Source organism: Pelobates fuscus, chromosome 6 (assembly GCF_036172605.1).
Source record: "Pelobates fuscus isolate aPelFus1 chromosome 6, aPelFus1.pri, whole genome shotgun sequence".
NCBI classification, from domain to species: domain Eukaryota; kingdom Metazoa; phylum Chordata; class Amphibia; order Anura; family Pelobatidae; genus Pelobates; species Pelobates fuscus.
The window spans coordinates 147,847,642-147,871,358 of NC_086322.1; the positions used below are offsets into that span (position 1 = coordinate 147,847,642).

The 23,717-nt window shown below is 41.6% G+C and overlaps 1 protein-coding gene across 1 annotated transcript in view; it reads left to right on the top strand.

The window, feature by feature from the left end:
- The window catches only part of ADAD1 (adenosine deaminase domain containing 1), a 95,802-nt gene that overhangs the window by 43,858 nt on the left and 28,227 nt on the right, over positions 1-23,717 (top strand). Inside the window, exons 8-9 of the mRNA XM_063460067.1 lie at positions 6,358-6,528; positions 6,998-7,227. Coding sequence (XP_063316137.1) covers positions 6,358-6,528; positions 6,998-7,227 — 401 coding nt within the window. The remainder of the gene's footprint in view (positions 1-6,357; positions 6,529-6,997; positions 7,228-23,717) is intronic.

The following is a 23,717-nucleotide window of genomic DNA, read 5'->3' on the forward strand; positions in this document are numbered from 1 at the left end:
AACATATTACAACAATAATATAGTCCATAAAAGTGCCGTTCGTTTGTAAAAAAAAAAAAAAAAATGCAAAAAACGTCACTTTTACTTAAAATATCATCATTGTAATACAATTTACCAGTATGAAACACTGTTTGAGTTCAGCAAAGTCTCCCGAGTAAAACAGTACCCCCATGTACAGGTTTTATGGTGTCTTGGAGAGTTACAGGGTCAAATATAGCGCTTGCGAATTCAATTCTCTGCTCTTTCTCCCTGTGTTGTCAGGCATGTCAATCAAATTTTAATTAATTAAATCACCTAATTATGTTAAAAGATTACTTAAATATACACGTAGAATTTTAATATATATGCATTTATAGGTATTTAAATTCTACGTGTATACTAATGTAATCTTTTATGTAATTATATGTATTTATATATATACAAACTGCAAATATCCCGCACTCAATGTACCGGTCTTGTGCTTGCCTCGGTGCTGCCTCAGTCTTCAATATATACAGATGAAAAGAGTGCACTCGAAAGGTCTTCTTAAAGATATAAACAATTTATTGTGCCAAACTTCAAAGACATACAAGTCGACGTTTCAGTCCTCGTGGGACTTTTTTCAAGACCTCCTGAAAAAAGTCCCACGAGGACTGAAACGTCGACTTGTATGTCTTTGAAGTTTGGCACAATAAATTGTTTATATCTTTAAGAAGACCTTTCGAGTGCACTCTTTTCATCTGTGTATATTTATATATATATATATATATATATTTGCGGTTATTTGCATTTTATATATATATATATATATATATATATAGATAGATAGATATATATAGAATGTCATTCTAAGTGTATTTTGTTACCAATATATATATATTAATAACAAAATACAGTTAGAATGAAATTACATATGTATATATAATTTATATTAAATTTTGTTTTAATATTTTATTCAATAATTTTATTATTTTATTTATTATTGTAATTATACGTATTTTTATATATATATATGTGTGTATATATCTATTATATATATATATTATATGTATATTATATATATGTAACGTCATTCTAAGTGTATTTTAATACTAATATATGTACTTATATTAGTATTAAAATACACTATGTATGACGTTAAATATATATAATATATATATATATATATATATATATATATATACAAATATATTTATTTTAATTTTAAACATGTCTAATATTTTTTTTTTTTTACACTACCTACCAGCAGGGGGACTGTCTGATATTTTAGACAGTCCCCCTGCTGGCAGATCCACAGCCAGCTATAGGGGGCCATGTGATCGCTCTTTGAGAGCGATCACATGGCCCCCGGGGGCCTGATTTGCCATGGGGGGGCTGCCTGGGCTGTCAGGCAGTCCTCCCGAAGCGGAGCGCCGGGAAGGTAAGTATCCCGGGTGCTCCAGGGCTGCAAGCCGTTACGACGTTCTATGCCGTCGCAACTGCTTTAAAGCCCACTTAAAGCGCATAGAATGTCGTAACTGCGTTAAGGGGTTAAATCTCCTTTCTTCCAGCCTAAATGCGTGACATTGTGTCCTATGTATAGCCCTGTTTATGATTAGATTTCCAGATAATAGTTTGTACTGGCCCCGAATATATTGTATAATGTTACCATATCCCCTCTGAGGAGCAGTTTTCCAAACTAACGAGATTTAAATTGTATAAAATGTTTTTTGGTTTTTTTTATTCTTTATTGGTCATGCATAACCATTGGTTGTGACACCAGACAAGGTAATCAGTTAGCGATATGCAGTATAAAATACAGGGAATGAATGCACATAAAAGTAAAAATAGTCATTAAACAGGTTTCTCAATAACGGCAAACATCAGTATAGTGAAGCAACATGTATCCGTTTCACATTTTGTGCCTACAAGGATCGGTGTGGTCTATGCAGCACTCGTCGTGTGTGTTCGATAATGTGATGGTTGCTCTATATCTTTGTGTAAGCCCGTACCTTTCACACACACTTTGAACAGGTTGGTCAGTCGGACCTGTGTCCTTCATACTCAATGTTTCAGGAGTTGTACCAATGCAAGGGTGGTACCTCTGTGACTTGTTGTAGTGTTTCTATGTTAGCAACCGAGTCTTGTGTACCTTTCGTATGCATGAGCAATTTTTTAAGAATTCCCCTTAAAAAGGGAAGAGAGAGATAAGAAAAAGAGGGGAAATGAGAGAGAAGAGAGAAAAAAGAAGAAATGAAAGGGGGTGGAGGAGTGAAGAAAAGAAGGGAGGTGGGGTTCTGTTGGGGGAGGGTGATAAGCATGGTCTGCCACAGTCGGGGTGACGAAAAGTTACACTGCCGCATTTCAGTTTCTCTTAGCAGTTAGTGTAGTCCTCCCATGGTTCCCAGATTTTGAGGAATAGTGGGTATGTGACTCGTACTTGTGCTGTAAGTTTGTCCCCCCCCCCCTTTCCTTTCTTCTTCTTCTTTTCTCTCTCTCCTCTCTTTTCTCCCTCTTTTTCTTCTCTCTCTCTTCCCTTTTTAAGGGAAATTCTTAAATTTGTCATGCACATGAAAGGTGCACAAGACTCTAAGTTGCTAACTTAGAAACACTACAACAAGTCAGAGGTATCTCGTACATAAATAGTCAAGGAAAAGTACATACCGAATCACCCTTGCATTGGTACAACTACTGCAACATTGAGTATGAAGGACACAGGTCCGACTGACCAACCTGTTTAGAGTGTGTGCGAAAGGTACGGGTTTACACAAAGATATAGCCATCACATTATCGAACACACATGACGAGTGCTGCATAGACCACACCGATCCGTGTAAGCAAAAAATGTGAAACTGTCGCTTCACTATACTGATGTTTACCGTTATTGAGAAACCTGTTTAACGACTATTTTTACTTTTATGTGCATTCATTCCCTCTATTTTATACTGCATGTCGCTAACTGATTACCTTGTCTGGTGTCACAACCAATGGTTATGCATGACAAATAAAGAATTTAAAAAAAAAAAAGTTCATTAAGTATTTAGAAGTTAATAATTTAATTTCATTAGTCAGCTATTTGTACTTAGTTTTCTGTAAGGCACAATTAAATGCTAAATTACACAAGAACCATATTTGTTTTATTTGTTATTGTGAAATGTGTAAAGTGTTCTATGGGAAAGATTGTGCAGGTTAGTGGTGGCCTATGAATAGTTTGGGGATTTGTTTTGTGCTCGAGCTAGCCACACTTGATATCTGTTTATTCCTTATTTATTTTTATTCAGTTGCATTGGGTTATAGTGAAATATCTATACATGTTGTATCTTTATTTATGATACTGAAAAATACAAAAAAAAGTCTATACCTAAGCCGACATGCTCACCTCACAGAGGCCTGTGGCACGCCTGGGGACTCAAGTCCTAACAGGATGGAACCAGCGAACCCTACCAGAGCAACGGATACCCCATTGGAAGCATCCTCCAGCGCCATACTACACTCTTTGGTGGAAGTGAAGAGGTATTTGGTGACGGAAATGACACGCACGGCCACAGAGGTAAAGGCCGAAATATCCGCCACTGGGGTTAGCACCACGGTCATCGAGCAGCGCATGGTACGAGTGGTATCGGCCCACAACGCAACCATAACACTTACCAACAAACTCCTCCACAGAATTACCGACCTTGAGATTGAGCTTGAGGATGTCTCCAACAGATCGCGGCGCAATAACCTACGCATCCGGAGTCGGTAGGGGAGGTAGAATTGAAAACGGCCCTAGTGACCTTCTTTCGCCTAAGCTTTCCAGACATCCCGGGACATCTCTGGCTAGTGGACAGAGTTCAGATAGCCCTCTGCGCCAGAGGCCCAAAAAACAGCACTCCCAGGGACGTCATCATGACATGGCACTATTTCAGGACTAAAGAGGCCATCTTAAGACACGGCAGAACGCAGACCTATGCACACGAAGGGGCCGAATTACAGCTCTACCAGGATGTTGCCCCGGCCACACTCCTCCACAGGCAGGAATGGAAACCGATCACTGACCTACTACGACACAAAGGCCAACGCTTTGCATGGGGATACCCGTTCAAAATCCTAGTGTTCAACGGCCCAAAACCACTGGTGCTACTACCCTCAACGGACATACCTACCTTCATTAAGGACCTTGACATCGACATACCTGAGGACTTACATCTTCCGTCCACCTGCACTGGGACACTCTCACCATTACCAGATACACATGGGATGACCAACGCCCCCAGCCGGCCTGAACCACGGACTTTGGCAATGAAGCAGCAGATAAGCCTGGGAACCAGGCTGCACGCAAGCTATTTCCTAATTTCACACTATTATATCCTTGATGTTCTAGTTTAATAAAGTGTATAATGGGGTTAAGTAGTTAGAGATTTACATTTTTTAACCTTTCTTCGTAACTAAAATGCTCTATTCCGTTTATCAATATTGTAGCTCGTCTCTGCACTTTTTCTAGTGCCATGATATCCTCCTTTAGAACAGGTGCCCAATATTGCACAGCATATTCAAGGTGTGGTCTTACCAGCGATTTATAAATCTGCAAAATTATATTTTCGTTACGAGAATTTATGCCCCTATTTATACATGATAAAACCTTACTGGCCTTAGCAACTGCAGATTGACATTGCATATTGCTTCCTAATCTGTTGTCTATAACGATTTCCAAATCCTTCTCGTGTGTGTTTATCCCTAATTCACTACCATTTAGGGTGTAAGTGGCTTGTGCATTCTTGTCTCCGAATCTGCCATTTTAGTGCCCACTCCCCCAACCTATCTAAATCTTTCTGCAGCAAAGCAATATCCTGCTCACATTTTATCACTTTACAAAGTTTTGTCATCCACAAACACTAAAACATGGCTTTCAATGTCTATTTCAAGATCATTTATAAATATGTTAAGTAGAACGCAACACAAGACATCAATTTATCTTTACACTTGGAAATCTTCTCCTTAGCAATCTACATTCCAAAGCAACTGAATTAACTGTTATTCCAAAACTCACTGCATGTCACTGGACCAACATGCAATATATTATATACCCACTGAGTTGAATATTTCTGAATTTGATGGCCATAGACTATGCAACTCAATTCCTACCCAGTGAAGAGTAAAATAAAATGTATGCATTTGACGCTGAACAAGTGTTCCTATCATCATTTAACAAAGTGCCAGCCGGATAAGACAAATGATGAATAAACCCTAATTACCAAGGCTCCTTTTGGGAATTAAAATCTCGAATCACCCACGAATCCCGGAAATTGAAAGTTATTGAGGCCTCAAATACCCGGCACGCTTGATAAGATTGGTCTGTCTGCTGCCTTAGAGGGAACGCTGCTCCCAGCTCCAGCCCCACAGTCGACTGCCTGGAATCCCATGAGCCTTTGTCTGTTTGTGCCTGCCGCACTGAGGGGTAGCCCTGCTTCCACAGCAGTTTCCTGAACTAAAAATGTCCACTTGCATTTATTTTATTTTGTTTAGTTCTGTTTTCATGTTCTAATTTTTCCGTTAAACATAATCTTAACTTCTTTAATTATTTACACTCCTATTCCATCACCACATGGAAAGACCTTTAGGATGCATCCCTTTTTTCAATTCACCCACTGACATGTGCGTCACACCCCTTAATCCCCCTCCCACTTACCCACTTTTCATGCACTTGGGCTACCTCTGAGTGCCCAGCACTGTGGGTGATAGCCTCTAGCCTAGCTACTATAGTTCACATACATAACACATTCTTATATGGCACGAAGCACATAGCCTATGCTACTCCTTAACACCACACTTTCACCTACAATACGTTCTGTAGGGGTAGTGGGCTCAGTCCTAGCTTTCTGGATTCTATTTATTCCTACTTTTTCCTAAAATATAAAACCCTTAATACCGTACTACTGCTAATGATAATGACTTTTGTATTTGTACAATGTTTTCTAATTTAACTAATGCCTGAACAATGCCTGTATCCTCTGTGGATTAAGAAAAACATATAAAAATTCCTACAGCAGATTAAATAAAACAGTTTATCACACCGTCTGTTTTCATAGGCATGAAGATACAAATAAACCCTTTGAGTGTACTGGCACCATACTTTTTTTTTCTTCTTCTTCTTTCTCATCTAATTACCCCTTTGTGCATTCCTTCCTCAGGATAGGATTGCCGATTTGCAGTTTAGTTGTGATGGCATGGTTTATCATTGGAGTTTTCAGAGACTCCTTACTCATTGGTAGTTCAACCCTAATCTATATACCCTTTGAAAGGCGAGAATGCTAAACTTAAAAATACATGGTCACCATTTCTATAAAATAAGCAAAGTATATGGTAAAACACCAAAGTGCTACTGTTCATGCTAATTTACTCTTTTGTTTTGTGCTCTAGGTACTTGTATAGACAACTTCTACTTTTCTACAGTAGCAATGCTAGCATGATGGAAAAATCTATTTTTTGCACTGAACCAGCAACTGATCTCCTTGCTCTAAAACCAAATTTAAACCTTTGCCTCTATATGAACCAACTACCTAAAGGAGCTGCCAAAACAGATTTGCTCATGTAAGTATGTGTCATGAATATACTTTATATTCCAGGTTAGTGCAATGTATTATTAGCACTTTTATAGCAATTGTATTTGAAATCGGCACTTGTATAAATAATTGCAAAAACACCTTTATTTTTGGATTCCATGAGCTCTCTAGTGTGCATCCCTCCCTGGCTCTCAGCAAAATTGCATGCTTTCTCTCAAGTGCATGCTCGTGGTTCAAATTTATATGCTTCATAATGAGAAAGTCTTGGCTGGGGGAAAAGGTGGGTGCTGTAAACAAGATTTTTTTTTAGATGTTCCCCAGCCCCCATGATAAAATGCATGCTTGAATTCGTTGGAGAAATACTTACTAAATAGTGATTTTAAAAAACATGAAGTGTTCCTTTCTTTTATTTGCTTCTAGTAAGGTTTACTGTCTAATTGTAGCTATAACCCAACCTTTTGTGAATAGTTCCTGAAAGTTTACGATTTTTGTTTTAGGTATCTGAGTCCACATTCCCTTTCTGCACATGAAGCCAATGACAAATTAAGTCTTCATATATCTGTGGAGGGCAAGAGTTATCCAGCAGCTTATTACCCACGGGAGGTTACTCAAAACATCTGCAGCATGTCTTCTACTGACAAATTAACATTGTGGGAAGTTCTAGGTGTGCAAGGAGCACTTCTAAGTGTTTTCATACAGCCAATTTATATCACCAGTATCATTGTTGGTAAGTTTTTTTTTTTTTATTTATTTTTGTTTGTTTTTTTATATTGTGTTTGAGCATGCACTCCCCTCTTTCCCTGGAAGAGACTTCTCACTGAGAAGCCTCTGAAGCAGTCCCTCTGTACATTTGCTGTGCACATGTACATTGCACAGTGTACAGAATAAACACTGGGCTGGGAAGAGGGAGGCAGGTGTTGAGAGTGTCAGCTTCTCTGAGAGAATTAAAGTGCCAAACAGGACAATATGGCTGTTTAACTGCCAGTGGGTGTTTTCGTTAATTTCTCGTATAAATCAGTTTATAACTGCCTTTTAAATTGGATACTCCCATTTAGCATGCTGAAGGGCTTTGTGTGTGGAGTGGTTCTTTAAGTATGAATAGAATGTGAAAAATGGAGACAAATTGAAAAAAAATATTTTTAACACAATTTTGCTTATCATGGTTTTACCCATCAAGTGCAAGTAAATAAAAAGTTAATGTATCAGTCCTGATTGTTAAATGACTCTTATGTCTAGGATTTAAAATTGGTAGTTAATGCAAATCCTATGCTTATACTAATTCTAGAATTAAATCTACCACAACCTTAACTCTACACTAACCTTAATTTAGCATTAATCCTTACCCTACACCAAGTCTACCCCTAACCATATGCTTATACTAACTCTAACTGTGCTCCTTACCTCACCATAACCCCTTAAGGACACATGACATGTGTGACATGTCATGATTCCCTTTTATTCGAGAAGTTTGGTCCTTAAAGGGACACTATAGTCACCTGAACAACTACAGCTTAATGTAGTTGTTCAGGTATTATCTATAGCTCCCTGCAGGCAATCTAAAGTAAACACTGTATTTTCAAAGAAAATACAGTGTTTACATTGATTGATAGGAATACCTCCAGTGGCCGTCACTCAGACGGCCACTAGAGGGACTTCCTATCACGCAGGGCCCTAAAAAGTAACACGTCTGACGTCTCTCCAGCCTGTCAGCGGAGGAGGGGGGCGGGCCAAATGGAAGCGTCTGATTGCTCCCTGCTCGCGCCCGCCTATTTCATCATTTTGACGAAATAGGGGGCGCGGCTTCACGAGGCTCCCGGCGCTGGAACGAGGTGAGTAAAATCTCCCTGGAGAGTCCCTTTAAGGGTTTTAAACCTACATAATCTCTAAACCTAACTATAACCCTAAACCAGCATTAACCATTAATCTACACCATGGGTCGTCAACCTGGTCCCTACCGCCCACTAGTGGGCGTTTTAGGATTTCAGGTGGGCGGTAGGGATTTCCAGGTTTTGACGACCGGGCGGGCCGGTGCGAGCCGGCGGTGCGACTGGGTACCGCCGTGACAATTTGCGGCCCCGGCCTGCGCAGCAAACCGCCGGGGCCGCATATGGAGGGGTCCATCGGGTGGCCCATGCTGTCAGGGCCACCCGATGGATGTGGATTGTGAGGGGGCCCGGACAGTGCTGGGCGCTTTAACAGCGCGACCGGGCCCCCTGTGATGACATCGCAGAGCTGGGAGGAAGTGACTGCACGCAGGGCCGGCCTTAGGCCTTTAGGCACTCTGTGCGAAAATTCATCACAGCACCCCCCCCCGCCAGTCATACCCCATCATCCATGTGTAGTGTGTGTCAATATGTGTTATGTTTCTATATAATATTTATTAAATTAATAATTATTTAAAAACAAAAATGTATTCCCTCTTCCCTGTTACCTTGCAGGGAGGGGGGCATGATGATCTCTGGTGATTCAGTATGCTAAGAATCTGGTCGGCGCCTCTACCAGGTGCATAATAATATTATGTAGTGTGCGTGGTGTCTGTGTGCGACAGGCGTGTAGGTTGTGTGTAATATTTGTAATGGTTGTATTGTGTCATATATGTGTGTGATATTTGTGCTGCACACAGTCCCAGGGGCACAGTGGATAGGTAGGGGGGAGCAGGAGCCCAGTGGGTAGGTGGGGGGGAGCAGGGGCACTGTGGTTAGGTGGGAGCAGGAGCCCAGTGGGTGGTAGGTAAGGGGGAGCAGAGGCACAGTGGGTAGGTGAGGGGGAGCAGGGGCACAGTGATTAGGTGGGAGCAGGAGCCCAGTGGGTAGGTAAGGGGGAGCAGGGGCACAGTGGGTAGGTGGGAGCAGGAGCCCAGTGGGTAGGTAAGGGGGAGCAGGGGCACAGTGGGTAGGTAAGGGGGAGCAGGATCACAGTGGGTAGGTAAGGGGGAGCAGGGGCACAGTGGGTAGGTGGGGGGGAGCAGGAGCCCAGTGGGTAGCTAAGGGGGAGCAGGATCCCAGTGGGTAGCTAAGGGGGAGCAGGGGCACAGTGGGTAGGTGGGGGGGAGCAGGAGCCCAGTGGGTAGGTGGGGGGGAGCAGGAGCCCAGTGGGTAGGTGGGGGGGGAGCAGGGCAGTGTGAAGCTATGTGAGGGAGCAGGCACTCCTTCCTGCTTCCCCCTCTCACTTACCAGGCAGAGGGTCCAGTGTGTGTAGCTCCGCCACCGCCTGTCGTGTAGCTCCGCCCCAGGCTCTCTAATACACTAGAGTGGAGGATAATAAAATCCGGGTGCTGTGTTAGGGGTGCTCAGAGCACTCCTATAATGCTGGTTTTGCTGTGCAGCGTGACCAGCATTAGGGGAGAGCTCTGACTGAGCATTCACTCACAGCTTTCACTGGGGCCATGTGTGAGCTGTGTCAGCAGCATGGCGCCCCCTACTGGCATGGCGCCCTGTGCGGCCGCACAGCTCGCACACCCCAAAGGCCGGCCCTGACTGCACGTCACTCCTCCCAGCTAACCCTGAGAGCCGCGCGGGAGGAAGACCAGGGAGTCAGAGTGGGAACTCTGACTCCCATCCACCTGAGCCACCACTGGACCCCAGGGAAAGTCACCCTCCTGAATCTAAAAGGTAGGAAACAGGAGGGTGACTTAAATATAATGTGTGTGTGTGTGTGTGTGTCTTTGTATGTATGTCTTGTGTGTGTGTGTGTCTGTATGTGTGACTGTCTGTTGGTATGTGTGTCTTGTGTGTGTCTGTATGTATGTGTCTTGTGTGTATGTGTGACTGTCTGTTGGTATGTGTCTGTATGTGTGTGTATGTGTGTCTGTCTGTGTTCCTGTATGTGTCGTGTCTGTATGTGTATGTACGTGTGTGTATGTACGTGTGTGTGTGTCGTGTGTGTGTGTGTATGTATGTGTCGTGTGTATGTATGTGTCTGTATTTGTGTATGTGTCGTGTGTGTGTGTGTGTGTATGTATGTTGTGTGTATGTATGTGTTGTGTGTATGTATGTGTCTGTATTTGTGTATGTGTGTCTGGTATGTGTGTCTTGTACGTGTGTCTGTCTGTTATAGTGGACTATATAGTAAGTGGGCTACCTAGCTCAGCCTTCCTACTGGGCATTGCTACAAGGAAGGTTAAAAAATAGAAAAAAGGGGGGAAAAAAAGGTGGGGAGAGGAGATGAGCTGACGCACAAATGAGAAATCATATTATGCGCAAACAGAGAAGTCGTCTGAATATCACTGAAAGAGACCTTCGTTTGTTCCTTACGAAAATCGAACCAGATATCAAATATTTAGTCTCGCAGCATCAACCTCAAGGATCTCATTAATCACTAGTAAAGGTAATTTCAATTTACTTTATTGTTTTCTCATTAAACTTTATAAAGTTAAAAACCTTATAAACCTGCATTAAGTAGAAATAAAAAGATAAATGTAAGGACATTTTTTCAACCAAAAAGATGCATTAGTGGGCGGTAGGTAAAAAAAGGTTGACTACCACTGATCTACACAAACGTAACTCAGGGTTTCCCACTGATGACATCTGCAAATGGATTTCTCAGTTCACACAGTACAGAGCGATCTATGAGTGCCCATTGTGTGGTTGCAGCATTAGGAAGATTTCGCTCATGCTACACTATTGCATGCTGTCCCTGCCAATCACGTACCGATCGGTGCTGGGCAGCTGGCAAAGCCTAGCGCCCATCACGATCAGCAAGGGGACTTTCAGAAAGACCTTGTTGGGTCCCTTATAATTGCAGGCAACCTTAAAATGACAGATCATGCACATCCTCAGCAAACTGAGAACTGCTCACCTGGTGTGAGCAGGGATTTAATATTGTGCACAACAAAACTAAAGGACGTCCCATGCTGTCCTTACTCTATTAAAACCCAGTGTATGGAGAATATTGTGTATAAATAAATAAAAATTATTCTATATTGTGTGCGTATTTTATACATTAACAATAGTGCACTCAAGGACACAAAATTTCCACTTTATGTGGTGCTATTTTTAACTATAAATTTGAAAAAATGGTGTTCAAAAAACACAATTTAAAATCATTTATTTAAATAATATTAAAATACCAAATAAAAAAAACAGTGAATATCCAATTATTTAAAACCCAAAGTCTTCGCTTCGAGGGTCTGCTCTGTCCACTGTGCTACTTAGGCATGAGTTTACCTTCTGTTAATGTCAGTATAAATAACCACAAATCAGGAAAAGCTCAATGTTGCAGATTATAATTATGTATCAAAACGGCAAAATAAAATCCAAACCCAATGAAATGTCCATATAAAGAAATTAAAATAATGTAACCACAATATAAAATTATCAGAACACAAATCCATAAGCTAAAGTGACATTTAATGTGTACAAGCAATCAGCAATTATAAAGCAGATTTAGCTTTTACTAGTGCATCTAATAAGTAGATTTTTCTTGTATTGTATTGTTATCACAGTGGATTATTAAATTTAAGACACTGACACCTTCTGGTCTGAATGAAGAATACAACTATACTCCCTCCCTTCATTCATAAATAATGTCATTTTGTTTTCTCCCAGCACCATTTTATTATAATCCACTCTATTAAGAATAATTTATTTACATTTTGACCTCTAGATTTGACTCCACTACAACTTACTCGATATCACTTCAATACCCATTGACCCATTGTTACTTTTTGGTTTATTTTGGATATGGTGTCTTTACTTATTAATATCTTGGGTATTAATCCAGAAACTTGTGTTAATTCTTGTTGGCTTAGCCCTGAGGAGTGTATTACTCATATACACGAAGTTAAATTTAATTCCCTTATACAAGTTTGCCACACTACAACCTGACCTACATCACCATTGTTTGTGGGATGTTGCAGGAACTTAGTCCTGCATCAGTCACTCACACACATTATGATAAAACATTCGATTATCTATGTATGTACTATGTCTACATCGCTTTCCGATGATAATTGTCACCTATTAAAATTTCTTCTACATAATGTTTATTTTACTCATTTGAAGAGACTTAATGTTATGGGTTCTCTGTGATACTGAAGGAGTTAATCCCACAACATTAGGTCCTCCCACCGAACAATCAGGTTTTGTGGCGCCTTATTTAAACTGAGCGTACGAGGGTATCATTTACCCCTTGAAGAGCCGCTTACAGGCGAAACGCGCGTCGGGGCTCCTATGTGTAGCCATACCTTGCAGTTTCTTTAGATCAGCAAGTCTTAACTTTGGCTTATCAGATTAGTGTAACGAGAAATCCTGGTACCAGACACTTAGGTCTTTGCAGCTTTAGTAGCTTAGCAACTCGTTAACCAGCAATTAGAAACTTAGGTTTTGGTAGCACTATCAGTTCAGCCACAGATAGGGAAAGACGGATATCCCTTCCTTATACTTAGCTTGATCAGATATCCGCGACGAGCTACATACGTTTTTTTTTTAGTCCAGGGCAGATCAGTAATTTATTTGACAGGGCTATTTTTCGTTGTATTTATTGATATCATTATCCTGACCACCCTGGGCTATTAGTTTACTCTATAATTTTTCCAGCTATGTATTCAAGTCTGACAGTAGACTTTGGTGCCCCTTTAAAGGCACTGTTTAGACGGTAAGTGCCGATTAGGCATTAGATTGTGTCAGGCTCTGTACTAGCCGCACATTGACTACTGTCTCAGATCATTATTTAACATCAGGGCAGATATGCTATTTATATGTCTGGGCAATTGTGTTTTGGTTCGGCTAAATTCTAAGACTCGCTAGTATCAGCTTTATATCACTCTATTTTAGTTAGTCTGACTCACTTAGCTAACTTTGATCCAGCTACTGCCATCTCAGTTATACTGTCATTCAAGTCTTTCAGTAACACAGACTAATTTTATACTTTGTTTCCACAATCAGTGTTTCAGAAAAACAGTGTCTCATTATCGATCTTAGCAGTAGCATATCTTGCAGACATATTCACAAAATCAAATGACGTTTATCACTCCAAGGAAAAACACTATTTTTAATGCAAGAGATTAAATATTTTCACTGTCTCGTAAGCTGCAGTTTTGGACCTCATCTGTTGAGCAAAATAATTTGAACTCTTTGCCCAAACTTAAGGATTTTCTTGAAGAATCAGAAATTGAACTTGAAGATAAAATTTGCAATGAAATTGTAGATCATCTTTGCCATTTAATCACATCTATTAATCAATATTTTCCATTCTCGAATGAAAACAGTAAGGCCTGGATTCAAAATCCATTCATAAAAGACAAGCCAGACAATTTTTCTGATGTAGATTTTGAGAATCTGATCGATATAACTTCTAACAGTTAACTAAGCCAAAAATTTAAAGAAGTTTCTCTTATTGCTTTTTGGGGTGATTTACGTGAAGAATACCCAGAATTGTCCAAGCGGGCAATCAAAGTTCTGTTGCCATTTGCCAGCAAATACTTATGTGAACCTGAATTCTCGCTTTACTCTGCAACAAAAACAAAGTTTCGACTTGATGCAACTGCAGACATGCGTAGACAATTGTAAACAATTAAACCAGATATAAAAAGAATTTGCCAGCAAAAGAGAACCTTACACTCTGCTCATTAAAAGGTTTGTGCTGCGTTGCACTTCTCTACCGCACACATTTTTTCTGTTGGCGTTCCAAAGTTTTGCTATACCATGTGAAAGAGTTACGAAAAAAAAAAAAATATGATATCTACATAGGAACACACAAACATTTTAAGCTCATCTGAGCTCAGCAATAAGTGAGGCAATATCATCATCTCAAATAACTTTGTTGCAGTGCCTTCATTGTGATGGGATTCATGGCTAGGGAGTTTATTTTAAGCTTCCATCCCTTATGAAAGTCTGTAGTAATGTTGTGTGCTGTGTTTGAGAATAATAGTAGATTGGAAATGAGAGGGTATGGAGAGAGGTAAAGCGGTGCGGGACAGAGGAAACCAAAAACTTTAATAAATGGGGTGGTGGTATCTGATGGTATTACGATCATTTTTCTTATTTATTTTTTTGTTTTAGATTTATGTGGATTTGTTAAAGCGACACGGTCATGCCGAACTTGTACCTTTCCCTAATCACTTCCTCTACTCTCCCTCTCTCAGGATCTGTTCTTGTATTTTTCCTTTCTGATCTTTTTAAAACATATGACAAAGTAGAGAGTACGTTGTCTTCTGTATTTTTCTTACGATTGACCAGCTTTGACCCAATTCCTGTGGTCAAACGAATTTTCCCACAATACTCACCCTTTCCTCCATGATCTTGCGATGCCTGCTTTCATTATTCCCAAACGTAATGTCATGTAGACCGGAAACTGGCGAAACTACCAAATTTCGTCCTATCAGAATGAGAACAATTTGTCCATTCATGTTAGGATGCAATTTGTGACTTTTTGTTTGGATTGGAATTTCATTCGAATGAAATACGGATCCTAATTCCCACGGTACCTACATAAACCTTTATCATTAGCCCAGTGTCGGTCTGTAGTTTCATTACTACTCTGCGTTTGTCTCGTAGTTCCGGATCCTGTGTACCTGTAATGGCTAGTTGAATTAAAATTTGTCTGTTTGCTCTTATGTTTACCAGACCCAGCTAGTCCTTAACGGGGGAAAAATAAGCTTGAAATATTACCGGTTTCAAGGCCCGACTTTGTCCTTGAGCCTGACTTTGAAGAGGCACTCCACAGTCTAAAACAAATCGGTTTAGTAGATCTTACCTTAATAAAAGCATATGGGAAGTTAATTATACATTTTGTTTTTCAAAGGTTGTATATCTGAAAACTGGTTGCAAGAGCTGCATATGTCTTGCCAGCAACCTTTGCAAGCCCTCCATTCTGCTCCAGCTTTTCTGTGGCTGTTCAGATGAGAAGTCCTTGTCCGTTAAGTGCTCTGGACAATTCCCTGCCTCTTGAGTTTACCTCCACTGAGCTAACCGAACCAGGAAGCAACGAGACAAGTTGTCTGACAGCCGGGGGTGTGTAACAAGCTTAATTTTTAAAAGTGCCATTTTCACTCTAGTGAAAGTTAGATTTGAAATAAGTGTGCAGCCTGGCGAGCAGGAGTCATGAATGAAAGACTACATTTAACACACGCTCTTGGCATTATGAATACACGGTGATGACATTTGGCCTTTTGCAATGACCCAGAACTTATAAGAACTTTAAAAAAAAAAAAAAAAAAAAATGCACTAAGCGTTTTTCTTCAGACCTGTATGTTAGTCTATTTTCACAGTGTACTTATCTATTCCACTGACCTCACACAGCATTACCAAGAGGTGCGCCAATTTTTCACCAAGCTGTCAGAGAATTGATTATATTGCCATTTTGATAAATGACTTTTCGATAAGGAGCAAAAACCCCTTTTGGATTATTTATATCCCTATTAGGCTTCGATGGACCCCAAGAAGGAAACGGCGATAGCAGACAGATCTTAGACCTCTGCAGAGATTTGTTGGGTTTGTCAACCACTATCGGAGATATATCAAGAGTTTTAATTCATCAATCATCTCTCCTGTTACTGCCATAACTAGAAGCGGGACTCACGCTTTTAACTGGTATCCCTTGGCATTACAGGCCTTTGAGAACCTAAAATGGGACATTAGTGTCAGCTCCCATCTTGGTCTATGCCATACCCAATTAGAGCATTTGTCCTGGAAGAAGATGCATTAGAAACTGGGGTTTGAGCGTTCTGTCCCTGAGAGCCTCCCGTGAAGCCAATCTCCTTCCCTGTTGCTTCTTTTCCAGGAAATGTATGAACTTCGAGCAGAACTATTGGAAATAGCTCTGGTTCTTAAGGAATGGAGACAACCTCCCTGATCAATAATCACAAAAATCTAATTTACATTAGGGAGGCTACGATACTGTCCTCCAGATAGGCAATGTGGTCTCTATTCCTGTCCAAGTCGAATTTCATAATAACCTAGGAATTGAAAGGCAGATGCACTATTCAGCCCTGTGGACTATAAAGGCAAGTTGAATAGGGATGTGAGGCCTTACAGGGTGAGGTCAAATAACTTGTGGCCCATATAGTGGCTAGGCAGCCTAAATGACTTAGAAGGCTACACGTAGGTCAGGAACTTGGGGCATAAGTACTGGAGGTAAAGGTAGTGCAAAGGCAGAAATGGTAACTTGGTATAATTCAGACTGTGTGGTGCAGTACCATGATAAGGAGTAGACTATTATAGAGCACCGAGGGTGGACAGGGGTGTGAGCTGTAAAAAATACTAATACAGTTTAATACATCAAAATAAAGGCTATAAGACTTAAAGCAAAAATAATGGTAAACGGTAAGTGTGGGCATATTTTGAATGTGCATTCCTTAGGTAAAGTGAAAGGCTTAGTCCAGAATGCCATTTAGGCCTCATCCTGTATCTGTGGCGCTGCGAGACACAAAGGGGACACTGTTGGGAATGTCCCAGGAGCATCTAGGAGAGGGTTTGCTAGAGCAAGGCTTATCCAACCCAATGCTTTTTTAATGTTTAATTTGTTGTTGTGTTGCAACAGTGACAAAAGCTGTTACAGTTCCACGTAGACATTTGTCACATTCAAGTCACAAAATGTTAGATTGACAGGATATATACATTCACGTAGCACACAGTAAGACAATGCATTATAAAATGAAAACATATATATATATATATATATTTATATATATATATATATATATATATGTGTGTGTGTGTGTGTGTGTGTGTGTGTGTGTGTATATGTATATAACCGGGATGGTGGACCTTTATTTGAGTTAATGTTCTTGTCACTCTGTCGGTTATTCTCTTGTCTATATTGGACTGCAGGCGGTTGTTTCCTCCCTGAAACAGAGGAGGACTCCACCGGAGCCCTAAGGGACTTGGAGAGCCTGTATGAGCTGTCCACTGGTATGTTATATGCCAGTCAGAAGGTGGTGTATGAAGTGAGGCAGTTCTTGATCGTCAATGTATTCAGCCATACCTCTTATTTTAACAGTGTTGCGCTGTCTGGCGTCGTCTAGCGCATCTATTTGGGCCTGCAGGGTCTGGTGCGATGACTGAAGGTGCTTCTTTTCGTTGTGCCAGCATGTCATTGCGCCATAGATGAAACATGTTCTTCAGTAGTTTTCACCCTGTCGGTGATGGACGTTATTTCCTCCCTCAGCAGCATGTCTGTACGGAGCCAGGTGCGTAGGGGTTTTAGTAGTCCCAGCATGTCTCCTTTAGTAGCAAGAGCTCCTAGTTTCCCCAGTGGTATTGCCGAGAATGAATCTTCAGCCTCCGGTATGGTGTCTGGGACATACAGAGGTTCTTCCTCAGAGGATGAGCACTGGGAATCTGGCGGTGCCGCCATTTTCGGCAGCGCTAGAAAGAGATTTCCAATCTTCTGGGTGCCGTTACTTGAGTGAGTTTTCAGCTTCTTTGCCAGTTTCTCCATGGGGTATCCAGGATTAGAAGCCAGGTTACCGCCAGGTGTAACGTAATTAATAGGCTGTTTTCACCTCCGCACCGCAGATATGCAACTGCTCACAGTGCTGATGAAGCCACTCCCCGGCAGATGCACTATTCTGGCAATTTATTTATTATTTATTTATAAAATATTTTACCAGGAAAGATACATGGAGATTTCTCTCGTTTTCAAGTATGTCCTAGGTCAACAAATCATTGCATTGTTACAATTAGGGTACAATAAAATACAAAAACAATATTAATACACAATAAATGCTAAATTTAACATAGAACAGGTAGGAAATATATAATCAACCATGACAGGTGCATTCTGTTTTGAGGTATGTACAGAGGGATCTCTTAAAGGACTTCAGGCTTGGGGAAGATTTTAAATTGTGCGGGAGGTCGTTCCACAATTGTGGTGCTCTGTAGGAGAAGGAGGATCGGGCTGCTTTCTTTTTGTATTGAGGTAGACTAAGTAAAGTGTTGGTACTGGATTGGAGGTTATAGGAAGTGGGAACAGCTGGGGAAAGCATTGTGTTCAGGTATGGTGGGAGTTTCCCAGAAAAGCTCTAAAACACAAGGCTGGAAAGATGAAGAGTGCATCTGGATTCCAGCGACAGCCAGTTTAGTTCTTTTAGCATGTCACAATGGTGGGTCCTGTAATTATATTGTAGCACAAATCGGCAGAACGAGTTATACAATGTATTGAGTTTATTAATGTGGGATTGCGATGCAGATGCATATACTACATCCCCATAATCAATGATTGGCATCAGCATTTGCTGTACAATCTTTTCCTTTACTGTAGGGCTTAGGCAGGATTTGTTTCTGTACAGGGCACCTAGTTTTGGATAAAGTTTAGATGCAAGTTTTTCTATGTGCAGGCCAAAAGATAGATTGGGGTCTAACATCATACCCAAGTATTTGAAAGAGTGGACTGCGGTCAGTGTGCCATTTGAATTTGTTTTGATGGATAGGTGGGAATTGTGTAATTTAGGTACTGTTCCAAAGATCATTGTGACAGTTTTGTCAGTGTTCAGGAAGAGTTTGTTTTTTGCGATCCACTTTTCTACCTCTGTAAACTGGTCTTGGAGCACAGCCTCAAGCTGCGGTAGATCGGAATTGCTTGCATAGATTACCGTGTCATCTGCGTACATGTGTACATTTGAGGATTTGCAGACATTAGGCAGATCATTTATAAATAATGTAAATAGTAGGGGGCCAAGTATGGAACCTTGGGGAACACCACACGTGACTGGGAGAGGGAGGGAGTCGCTGTCAGAAATGGACACATATCGCGAGCGATCTGATACATACGATTGAAACCAGTTTAGCGAATGATCACCAATACCTGTGTTTTTGAGTTTGTGCAGTAGAATGTCGTGGTCTACTGTGTCAAAGGCCTTTGCAAAATCAAGGAAAATAGCTCCAGTTAGGTCTCCTTGTTTCATGCCAGTTTGGATGTCATTGCAAACTTTTAAGAGGGCAGTTGTAGTGGAGTGAGTCTGGCGAAAGCCCTATTGATCAGGGGTCAGATAGTTTGATTGTTGGTAGTACTCACATAGTTGCGTATGGACACATTTTTCTAAGATTTTTGACAATACCGGGAGCAATGATATAGGGCGATAGTTAGAAACCAAAGTAGTGTCACCACTTTTATGGATAGGCACTACTCTCGCAGTCTTCCAAAGTTTGGGTATGTATCCAGACACCAAGGATTCGTTAATTAGAGTTGCGACGGGTTTAGCAATTGCCGGCGCACTGAGCTTCAACATCATTGCTGGGATTTGATCATGTCGGGACTGGTTTTGCATTTTTAGATTATTAAGATGTTTTTCAATGACACTAACAGGTACAGGTCTTAAAAATTAACTTGTCTGTATTGGGACTTTGCTAATTTATTGGGACCTGATCCACAATTGTAGTTTCAGGATGTGTGTCATTTATTAGCTTGGCAATCAGGGCAGTAGAGAATCCGACAAAATAATTGTTAAAGGCATTTGCTACATCTAAGGGAAGTTGCAGGGTTTGGTTATCCAGTTTGACAGTGAAGGGTTGGGAGTGGATTGGGGGCATTTGTAGTTTATTTATGACTTTCCAAATTGGCCCAGAGGAAGAAAAATAAATTTCTCCATTATTTGTACCAACTAATCGTATTTTGGCAGTGTAACGAGATAATACCCCTACACGCAGGATCCAGCTAAACAGAAGACAACACAGAAGATACGTCTACCGGTCCTTAGAATGGCCGGACTTGACGTATATAGGAGAAGTACAGAGTCAGGAACGATCCGAGGTCAAGGGCACAAAGAGACAGCGTAAACTAGGACTAGCCGGGGTCTGGTACACAGGAAACAGCAAGCCGGCAAACAGAACAGATAAGGATAAAGCGAAAACGAAGTCAGAATACAAAGCCAAGGTCAAATACGGAGGAACACAACTGAACACCACAAGCGCTAAAGGGAACTGTAGCAGAAACCACGATAGGGCAAGGAACTAAGGGAAAAGGGTAAGTATATGTAGCATCTAAACTAATGTAATTGGCTCCTGTCATATCCACACCCCCAAAAGGTAAGTGTATGGGGTGTGTGGCATGACAGGGGCCAATGGGAGCCTTTTGGCAATTTAGGCTCCCACTGTCTCTTTAAGAGCGCGCCCGAGACTCGCGGCGCGCTCTTAGATTCAGGCGGGACATGTGACCGCTTCTCACGGTCACTGCCCGCCTTCCTGTTTGAGCAGTCGGATGAGCCGCACGCGGCTCGTGCAGCAGCATGACCGCGCGCGGCTTGAAGAGAGGACCGCGGCCGGCCCCTGGAAAAGGTGAGTAATGCTACAGTACCCCCCCCGAGGACACGCCCACCGGGCGGGCAGGACCAGGTCTGGCAGGAAAACGCGAATGGAAAGAACGCACAAGGCGGGGAGCATGAACCGCATGAGCAGAAATCCAACTGCGCTCCTCAGGCCCATAACCCTTCAAATGTACCAAGTACTGAAGCCGACCCCTAAGGAAACGAGAGTCAAGAACAGCAGACACTTCGAACTCCTCATTACCCTCCACAGAGACAGGAGGGGGAGGAGGAGCATGCCGGGTATAGCGGTTGCGTACGTAAGGCTTCAACAATGAGGTGTGAAAGACATTAGGTATACGCAGATTCTTAGGCAGACCCAAGGCATAAGAAACAGGATTAACCTTATGTATAATACGATAAGGACCAATGAATCGGGGGGCCAATTTCATAGAAGGCACCCGGAGGCGAATATTCCGTGTGGAAAGCAAAGCCCTGTCCCCCACAACATAGGAAGGAGCCGCTCTGCATTGCTTGTCAGCCTGAGCCTTCTGGCGAGCAGCAGAGTCCACCAAAGAACGCTGAACCTGCTCCCAAGTATTACGCAAACCAGCCAAATGCTCATCCAGAACTGGCATGCCCTGTGAGGAGAATGCAGCCGGAAGAACAACGGGATGCTGGCCATAGACAACGTAAAAAGGGCTTTTGCCGGAAGAATCATGAGTGGCGTTATTCCGAGCAAATTCAGCCCAAGGAAGCAGGTCAGACCAATTGTCCTGATGGTGAGACACAAAACAACGGAGGTACTGCTCCAGAGACTGGTTGGCACGTTCAGCAGCTCCATTAGACTGGGGATGGTAAGCGGAAGAAAATGAGAAATACCCATTTCTGAACAAAAGGCTCTCCAGAACCTGGAAATAAATTGGCTACCCCTATCGGACACAATAGATAAGGGAATACCATGTAACCGAAATACTTCTCTAGCGAAGATAAAAGCCAGTTCCTTGGATGTGGGCAACTTGCGAATGGACACAAAGTGAGCCATTTTGGAAAACCGATCTACTATCATCAGGATGACTGTGTTACCATTCGAAGGGGGTAATTCAACAATAAAATCCATTGATCGGTTAGACCAAGGTCTCTTGGGAACGGGTAACGGATGCAACAGCCCACAAGGAACTCTACGAGAGGATTTCATACAGGCACAAGTAGTACAAGCACTTATATAGTCAGTGACATCCTTTCGTAAGGAATCCCACCAAAAATACAGAGAAACAGCTGACACCGTTTTGGAAATACCAGGATGTCCAGCAGTCTTAGTATCATGATACAGTGACAGAATATCCCGTCTCTCGGGAACATCAACGAACAATTTATCATTCGGCCTCTCGCTAGGTGCCATGCTTTGTTTCGCTTGTATGGCCTGCAAGAGGGACGAGGAAATAGACAATATAGTAGTTGCTATTATCCTGTCTGGGGGAATGACAGGAGTAACATCAATCTCCTGTTTGTCAATAGTTTCGAACTGTCTGGACAGAGCGTCTGCTTTAGTGTTGCGATCACCTGGCCTATAGGTGATAATATAATTGAAATGAGACAAAAACAGTGACCACCTAGCCTGCCTGGAAGACAATCTTTTAGCTTTGCTAAGGTAGGATAGGTTCTTATGATCCGTAAATATGAGGATGGGATCCTTAGTGCCTTCTAACAAATGTCTGCATTCTTTGAGTGCTAAAATGATAGCAAGGAGTTCGCGATTACCCACATCATAATGTTTTTCTGCTTTGGACATTTGTTTAGAAAAGAAGCCACAAGGATGCAATGGCTTTTCAGGCGACTCTCTTTGAGATAAAACAGCACCTACCCCGATATCGGAAGCATCAACTTCAAGTATATAGGGCAATGAGGGGACAGGATGCTGTAAAATAGGGTCAGAGGCGAACGTAGTCTTAAGAAATTCAAAAGCCTGAAGTGCCTCGGTAGACCAGACACGAGTATTGCCATCCTTTTTTGTCATACGGGTAATAGGTGCTACAATAAATGAAAAACATTTGATAAAACGTCTATAATAATTGGAGAAACCAAGAAAACGCTGAATGGCTTTCAGACCTTGCGGTAGAGGCCATTCTATGACAGCAGCGAGCTTCTGTGGATCCATACGAAAACCCTTAGCGGAAATCAAATACCCCAAAAACTGGACTTCGGATTGGTCAAATAGACATTTTTCCAGTTTACAATAAAGACCATTAGCAAGAAGGGTCTTCAGAACTGTCGTAACATGTCTGTGATGAGTGTGTAAGTCTGTAGAATATATTAAAATGTCATCCAAGTACACAATAACAAATGTGTGAATAAAGTCTCTTAAGACATCATTAATAAATTCTTGAAGTACTGCTGGGGCATTGCAAAGCCCAAATGGCATAATAGTATACTCCTAGTGGCCTGATCTAGTGTTGAATGCGGTCTTCCATTCGTGGTCCTTTTTGTATTAAATTGTATGCTCCTCTAAGATCCAGTTTGGTGAATACCGTAGCATGTTTGAGCCTGTCAAACAATTCTGTGATTAACGGTATAGGGTATGTATTTTTGATGGTGATTTTATTTAGACCTCTATAATCAATACACGGTCTTAGATCACCTTCTTTTTTTGATACAAAGAAGAACCCCGCACCAGCCGGAGAAGAGGATCTCCTAATAAATCCCTTGTCTAATGATTCCTTAATGTATTCCTCCATGACACGGTTTTCTTGAACCTATAAAGGGTACACCCTGCCCTTTGGAGGTATAGTGCCAGGCAACAAGTCAATAGCACAATTGTAGGGTCTGTGAGGCGGTAATTTGTCGGCCTCTCTTTTATCAAAGACAGTCTTTAGAGATAAGTACTGAGAGGGTATAGCCGTAGACAAAGGAGGAATGGTAGGAACATTAATAGAATTCACAGGCATGACTTCAATAGTACAAGACTCGTGGCAGGCTTCACTCCATGATTTTATCTGCACTGTCTCCCAGTCAAAAATGGGATTGTGGGCACGTAACCA